The 8,499-nt window shown below is 43.6% G+C and overlaps 1 protein-coding gene across 1 annotated transcript in view; it reads left to right on the top strand.

Annotated features, from left to right (window-relative positions):
* The first annotated feature begins 648 nt into the window (after window positions 1-648).
* Window positions 649-8,499, top strand: part of LOC149441346 (solute carrier family 71 member 1-like) — a 61,727-nt gene continuing 53,876 nt past the window's right edge. Inside the window, exon 1 of the mRNA XM_089657463.1 lies at window positions 649-860. Within this exon, the coding sequence (XP_089513589.1) occupies window positions 777-860 (84 nt within the window). The 5' untranslated portion in view covers window positions 649-776. The remainder of the gene's footprint in view (window positions 861-8,499) is intronic.

Below are 8,499 nucleotides of genomic sequence, written 5' to 3'. Positions count from 1 at the left end.
CTGGTAGTATATAATGAGTTTGGAAATTCTAGAGAAATGCTTAAATAATACATGACAGCACTATATAAGTAACTGTAATAAATAATAAATTACAATTTAACTAAACCCATTAGATTTTAGTCGAATAAAATGCACTGCCGATTTTATTCAACTAAAACCATTCAGATGGCTAAAATACAAATAAAATGGCATTTTAGTTAAAACACTATAACTAAAATTAATTTGACATCAAAATGAACTGTGCAAGTATGAGTGCAACTCCCAAAGCAGGGCTGTCATTGCCTCTAATGGTGATAACAAGCAGATTGTACTGTCCCTGGCCAGAGCTATAACCACCTCCGTGCCTCTACGTGTTTATATAACTGCTAGAAACATGGACACATATGGAGTGAAGGCACACAGCTGCTAGCAGCAGTAAAAGCCATAAACATATGGATTCCACCGCCTGCAATGACAGCTCATACTTGTGCCACACTCAATATGGAGCCGCTTTCTAGTCCCTCTTCGTCGTCGCGTCACATGCCCTTGCCAATCAGCGTCCGCGCTAGAGCTAAATGACATCAAAGCCTGCCAATGACAGGCTCCAGGAAGGAAACGCTGACTCCTCATTGGTCCCACAGCAAGCAATGGGTGGAGGGAGCGCTGGAGGCCGGAAGCGGGTGAAGGGGGGGATGAAGCGGAGGGGCCGCCGTTTCCATGGTAGTGTGGCCCGGTGAGCTGTGAGGGCCTACCTGCGGAGCCTTTCCCGGTGTCGGGATGACGGGCCTGAGCTCACCATGACCGGGGAAAAGAAAAAGAAGAAGAGGTTAAATCGCAGCATTCTTCTGGCTAAGAAAATCATCATTAAAGATGGAGGGACGGTGAGTGAGTCGTGACAAGGCGACACACAGCTCGTTATCCGTGTATGGAGGGTGGAAGTGTTCATTCCAAGACTTGGGAGGGATGGCAGGAACATATGGCGGCAACTGGTGACCCGACTGGTCATTTGCATGTGATGTCATGGTGCTAGTATGGACAGGACATGGGGTATGGCTTCGTATACTAGAGGCTGCAGCTGGCAGTGCTGTGACCTGTATTGTGTGTCATGGGATGGATCCTGATGTATGGGGCTGGAGGAGACAGGTAGCTGTAGGTGCACCTCCATCCATCTACTCTACAGGTGACATGGGCCACGATGGCAAGTTGTCACTGCTCAGAATGGAGTGTAGGGGAGGCCTGTCAGGCCAGGGGCTTCATTGATCAGTGCATGAGTCTGTCTGTGTTGTCCTATTGTAGCCAATCAGATTCCTGCCTTCATACTTCTATGAAAAGGAAGGATCTGCTTGTTCTGTGGGAGCATAGACAAAGACACCCCTTCCATCAAATGTTTAAAGTGGTTATAAACCTCTGACATGAAATATGAACAAAGTGTGTACTTGTCTCAGTCAAGAGCACTAAGTGTCATGTGCATCTCCTGCCTCGTTCCTCTGCTGTCGGCATGAATCACTTCTGACAAGTTTTCCTGACACCAAGAGAAAAATGGTGACAGGGGAGGGATCTCCAGCACACAGCCTGATTGACAGCTTCAGCTCTGTTCCTGTGTGCTGCATGAAGGGGGTGTGTGTCCCTTCCCTCCAATCAGCTCTCGGAGGTCTCACAGAGTGTCATTTCAGCTTTCTGTCCCTTTTTTTTCCTGACAGCTCAGACAAGCTGTATACATTCTGGACTTTGAACTGATGTAGAGAATAGAGGGCTATAGATAAACAGATACAACTTATGTAGAATTTGTTTAATCTCTGTGTATCAATGGGTGTACAACCATTTTAAAGTAGTATTAATCACTTGCCCTCCAGAAGATTCACCACCCTTCATGACCAGGCCATTTTCTTGGTATATGGTGTTGCGCTACTTTGACAGTTGCGCGGTTGCAAGCAGTTAAAATGGTTCTAAAGGCTTTTTATCTTCATGCATTCTATGCATGAAGCTAAAAAAACCACCTGTGTGCAGCAGCCACCCTAATACTCACCGAAGCCCCCTCTCGATCCAGCGATGTGCACTGGAGTCTTGGTAATCCCAGGACTCCCTCTCCTCATTGGCTGAGACAGCAGTGGGAGCCAGTGAGCAAATGAGAAGAGAGGGGGGTCAGCCAAGCCATTGACTCCACGTGTGAATGAACACAAGGAGCAGCGGGTGCCCCATAGCAAGCTACTTGTTGTGGGGACACCTGACAGGAGGGAGGAGCCTGGAGCACCAGTGGGGGACCCAAGCAGAGGAGGATCTTGACTGCTGTGTGCAAAACCACTGCAGGGAGCAGGTAAGTATGTTTGTTATAAGAAAAAATAATAATTTAAGCCTTTAAAATCACATTAAACTGTTTTTCAGGTTAACGCATTGAGTGCAATAAAATAAACGTTTCCCAGTAAAATATTTGTTGCTGTTTAAAACTTTAAGTCTGGGTTCACATACGTGCGGGCTGGTTTTGACAGCGATTTCAGCCCCATCTGCTGCAACTCCAGCAGTTCAGGTGCGATTAATGTGCAAATTCTTAAAGTGTATGACACTGGAAATTGCACCTGAGCCAGGCTGAAAATCATACTGGACCCTTTTGAAAATCACGCTGTGGCCATCCTGCACAAATGTGAACCAGCTCCATAGAAAAGGCTGCAGGTTCACATGTCATGCGACTCTGGTGCAGTTCAAATTGCATCTATATGCATATACAGTCAGGTCCATAAATATTGGGACATCGACACAATTCTAACATTTTTGGCTCTATACACCACCACAATGGATTTGAAATGAAACAAACAAGATGTGCTTTAACTGCAGACTGTCAGCTTTAATTTGAGGGTATTTACATCCAAATCAGGTGAACGGTGTAGGAATTACAACAGTTTGCATATGTGCCTCCCACTTGTTAAGGGACCAAAAGTAATGGGACAACATAATAATCATAAATCAAACTTTCACTTTTTAATACTTGGTTGCAAATCCTTTGCAGTCAATTACAGCCTGAAGTCTGGAACGCATAGACATCACCAGACGCTGGGTTTCATCCCTGGTGATGCTCTGCCAGGCCTCTACTGCAACTGTCTTCAGTTCCTGCTTGTTCTTGGGGAATTTTCCCTTCAGTTTTGTCTTCAGCAAGTGAAATGCATGCTCAATTGGATTCAGGTCAGGTGATTGACTTGGCCATTGCATAACATTCCACTTCTTTCTCTTAAACTCTTTGGTTGCTTTTGCAGTATGCTTTGGGTCATTGTCCATCTGCACTGTGAAGCGGCGTCCAATGAGTTCTGAAGCATTTGGCTGAATATGAGCAGATAATATTGCCTGAAACACTTCAGAATTCATCCTGCTGCTTTTGTCAGCAGTCACATCATCAATAAATACAAGAGAACCAGTTCCATTGGCAGCCATACATGCCCACGCCATGACACTACCACCACCATGCTTCACTGATGAGGTGGTATGCTTAGGATCATGAGCAGTTCCTTTCCTTCTCCATACTCTTCTCTTCCCATCACTCTGGTACAAGTTGATCTTGGTCTCATCTGTCCATAGGATGTTGTTCCAGAACTGTGAAGGCTTTTTTACATGTCGTTTGGCAAACTCTAATCTGGCCTTCCTGTTTTTGAGGCTCACCAATGGTTTCCATCTTGTGGTGAACCCTCTGTATTCACTCTGGTGAAGTCTTCTCTGGATTGTTGACTTTGACACACATACACCTACCTCCTGGAGAGTGTTCTTGATCTGGCCAACTGTTGTGAAGGGTGTTTTCTTCACCAGGGAAAGAATTCTTCGGTCATCCATCACAGTTGTTTTCCGTGGTCTTCCAGGTCTTTTGGTGTTGCTGAGCTCACCGGTGCGTTTCTTCTTTTTAAGAATGTTCCAAACAGTTGTTTTGGCCACGTCTAATGTTTTTGCTATCTCTCTGATGGGTTTGTTTTGTTTTTTCAGCCTAATGATGGCTTGCTTCACTGATAGTGACAGCTCTTTGGATCTCATCTTGAGAGTTGACAGCAACAGATTCCAAATGCAAATAGCACACTTGAAATGAACTCTGGACCTTTTATCTGCTCATTGTAATTGGGATAATGAGGGAATAACACACACCTGGCCATGGAACAGCTGAGAAGCCAATTGTCCCATTACTTTTGGTCCCTTAACAAGTGGGAGGCACATATGCAAACTGTTGTAATTCCTACACCGTTCACCTGATTTGGATGTAAATACCCTCAAATTAAAGCTGACAGTCTGCAGTTAAAGCACATCTTGTTCGTTTCATTTCAAATCCATTGTGGTGGTGTATAGAACCAAAAATGTTAGAATTGTGTCGATGTCCCAATATTTATGGACCTGACTGTATGTGAACCAGGCCTTAATACTACTGGTTGCTGCTCTCTTTACCACCTCCGTGAACTTCTGGTCTTCACAGGAAGACAGTACAGTCTCCAGCCAGTATGTTAGCTTGGAGAAGGGAGGAGTAGGGACGTGCCTTGCCATCCCAGGCTATGGGACTGGGTGTTTCTATTAGTGCACATGGTGTTGGTTGAGACAACGCTAGTCCCTGTATGCAAGGGGGGTTCCATAGGATGCTGCAAGAGAAAGAAGCCACCCTGAAACAGGAAACCTGGGGCAGTGATCATGACACCAGACTCAAGGATAAGTTCACCTTTTGCAAATAAAAATAAAAAAATGTAATTTAAAGAAAACATTTTTACACTGCAGACTGTAAGGCTTTACACCCACGGTCAGCAGAGGGTGGGTGCAATGCCAGTCACCTGCAGACTGTTGGTTCAGCTGTCTGCCCGTACCTCCCATATGGACAGGCAGTTACTGAATGGCAGGAAGAATCCATGAACAACAAGAGTCAGTGCTGCCAGACTCATCCACCTTACTAACTGTTCTGTATCTGCCACCTCTCTCTGCCAATCCCTCCACTGGCTCCCTGGTGCCCAACGGATAAAATTCAAAACTCTAACATTGACATATAAAGCCATCCACAACACTGCCCCAACTTACATAACCGATCTTATCTCTAAATATCACCCAAACCGTACACTCCGCTCCTCGCAAGACGTCTTACTCTCTAGCTCCCTCATCTCCTCCTCCCATGCTCGTCTCCAAGACTTTTACAGGGCGTCACCCATCCTCTGGAACTCTCTACCCCAATCTATCAGACTATCGCCTACTCTACTTACTTTTAGGCGATCTCTGAAAACCTATCTCTTCAGGGAAGCCTATCCCGCCCTTTGCTAATACTGGAATCCTCTATTCTTCCAACCACTCCATCCCCCACAGTAATTACCTATTGTACCATTCACCCCTCCCTCCTAGATTGTAAGCTCCAAGGAGCAGGGCCCTCAAATCCCTCTTCTATTGTTACTGTATTGTCCCCCACTGTAATGTAAAGCGCTGAGCAAACCGTTGGCACTATATAAATCCTGTATAATAATAATGATCAGACCAACTGCCTGACTGTTTCCATCTGCCCTTTTCTGATTGTGGGAATGAGCCGTTACAGCTTATTTCTGTACCTCTAGACTTAACAAGGGCATTTTTGTAAGAAACCTTCCACTTGCTTGCCCCCAACACCTTCCTCCTAAATCCTCTCTCGATCCAGTGCTCTGCCTGTCTGCTGCATTGTTGGCCTCTCTCTGCTCTCACAGGACACACTGAGACCTGCGGGAGTTTTAGGCTGCTGCTGCTGTCAGTCAAATCTAATGAGGACGGAGCAGGGGAGTGTCTGAGATGTGCTGTGTGCGTCTATGAATGCACACAGCCCAGCTCAGCAGCCTGCCCATATGTGTGCCCCCATAGCACACGGCTTGCTATGGCAGCAGGCAAAGAGGAGGAGAAGCAGAGAGCAACGGCAGGGGACCCCAGAGGAAGAGGTAATGGACGGCTCTGTGCAATATCCTTGCATAGAGCATATATGTATAACTTATTTTTAAAAACTTTTTTTTTGTTCTTGTGCCCAGAGTTTGGCATTAATTGGCTTATGTGTAAATTGGTCCTAAATGTGTTCAAATTGACTATGCTCATATGGTAACCACTTTCTGCATGCCGGTCCGAAGCTGAGCAATTGGGGAGGGTGGAGGAAAGATCTGGCCACCTGCCTTGAAAAAAATATCTTAAATAAAGGAATGCGCTAAATATTTAAGTTATAGCACTAAGAAACTTTATTTGGTTTCTTTGAGGTGGAATTGCTGCTTTAAAGTATTAAGGGTGTGGCGCTTTTATTACACTTGTGACTTGAAAAAAATATCACTAAGAAAAGGTTTTCAAATGTATCAGACATTGTACCTGGAGAGCTTACAAAGAGTCCACTAAAACAGAATGAATATACTGTATATATGTAGGGGTTTGTGTAGCCAGCTAGCAGCACTGTTTGGAAATGATTGTGGCCAATTCACTGAATGCAGTTTTACCCATTTTATTTTGTATACGTTCTTCATGTAATATTTTTTTAATAATATAAATAGAAGTTTAGATTAAAGCGGAACTTCACACTCTCAATCAACATTGACTATATTTAATCCTTATGCTGCTAGCATTAGTAAATAGATTGGAATGTATATCATATTTACTTGTTTTAAACAATTTTTTTTTACATTTATTCAGTTACTTCCTGGTGTCTTGCCTAAGCAAAAGATGTCATACATCCCAGTAGTCTTGTGGAGGGGAGGAGGGGTTTTCCCAGATAAGCATGCCTCCTGCTTGTATGCCTGAACTAAGGGCAGATGGATTCCAGGAAATGAATGCTGCATGAATTATTTGCCCTTACTCAAGTTGGCCACAGCTAGAAATGCTAGGGAGTGTTTTTAAAAGTGATTTGTCAGTAAACTAAAACATGGAGACATGGATGGATGGGGGAGTTTGCTTTGCATATTACAATTGAATTAAATGACATCTTTGGTTTGCGGTGCTCAGAGGCAGTGTAGTTCCACTTTAAATAAAAGCATTCAATTTTTGTTTTTTGTTTTTTTTGTGGACAGCTATCTACCCATTGTTTAAAGTGGTTACAAAGGCAAAACATTTTTTTACCTCAGCGCATTCTCTGCATTAAGGTAAAAACCTTTCAAAAGGAAAACCATTGCTTCGAGGAGGAAAGGATAACATGTTTATTTAAAAAAAAAAAAAAAAAAAAAAAAGCTTTACAATCACTCTAAGGTATGCAGGTGAAGTCAAATCCAAAAAGTAATTATGGCCCACCAAATGCTGCTTGGAATGTTCCTGCTATATAGAAAACCTGTGCTGAGAGAAAAAGGTGGTGATGAAGCTGCTGGCTTTCTGTCTGTAAAGGCTGGTTGCCTGGCCTGGCTTTATTAGCTACAAGCATGGGCAAAGTGAAGGATCCTCAAATTTGTTCTACTTCATTGAAGCCATTGGAAAAGGTTGTCAGCAAAGCCACTAGCATGGTCAGGAGAGGTGACATATTTTTCTCAGCATAAGTTCCCTTTGAGCCTGGGTTCACATATATGCGATGTGGTATATCGCATGTGATTCGCACAGGAACAGCACCGCATTCCTGTGCAAATCACATGCGACTTGTGTGCGGTGCAATTGGAGCCATACATTCAGATTCTTCGCAACGCGTTTTGCGGACCGCTTTCAGGGTGTGAACATACGCACCCGCAGCTGTTGGCATGAACAGGGTGCGATTTGGATGCGGTGCGGAATTCGCACAGAAAATGCTGTGAATTCCACACCACATCCGTGTGAACCAGGGCTAAAACAAAAATGAAAAAACTTGCAAAGTGCAGTCAGACTTATTAAGTGTTCTTGCATGGCAAGACCACTTACTGTTATCTCACATATATATTCTTCTTATTATAGCCAAATTTACCACCCTAACACCTCCCACAGTTTTTACACTACATAGACCGTAATATACCGAAACGTGTGGATTGTTCCCGATTGGTGTGCTATTACTTTGTGGAACGTTTTGCTGAATGGTTCACAAAATATCGGCATTTTTGTGGTGAAATTGGTCCCATAGGAATGAATGGCGGAATGTTCAAAACTAGAGTGGGAGCTGACAAAAGCTAGAGTGCGAGCTGAAAAATCAGGACATGAGTTCTAAACTGCCATCACTCCCTCATTTTCAAGCCCACCTACACAAATCTTATATCAAAACGTTCAGCTATCTCTGCTGCCACTAAAAATGTCCACGGCTAAGCCATAGTCCTGATAGTTTTGCAACTCACGCCGCCCATTGACATTAATTGAAACTCCACTCTAGCCACCTCAAATTTGAAGGGAAAAAGCGGTTTTAGATCAGCTTGAGAACAGCGATAGTAAATTAGAACCACTTGCAGAATTGAGTGATAATGATTCGTGGGGAAATTCGTCATCAGACATTGAAAATGATTTTGCGACTTTGCTCAGTGATGTGCGAACTTGGCGCTCTATTTCCAATTTCAGTGTTTTTGGTTTGATTATATTATTGAATTAAATTTATTATTATTTTTATGATTATTTATTAAATTATAATTTATCATTTCCCGTTTCAAA

Source organism: Staurois parvus, unplaced genomic scaffold (genome assembly GCF_062004578.1).
Source record: "Staurois parvus isolate SC_StPar_1 unplaced genomic scaffold, SC_StPar_1.0 ptg001003l, whole genome shotgun sequence".
Classification (NCBI taxonomy): Eukaryota; Metazoa; Chordata; class Amphibia; order Anura; family Ranidae; genus Staurois; species Staurois parvus.
The sequence above is the reverse complement of the archived record's forward strand: the minus strand, read 5'-3'. Positions and strand labels throughout refer to the sequence as shown.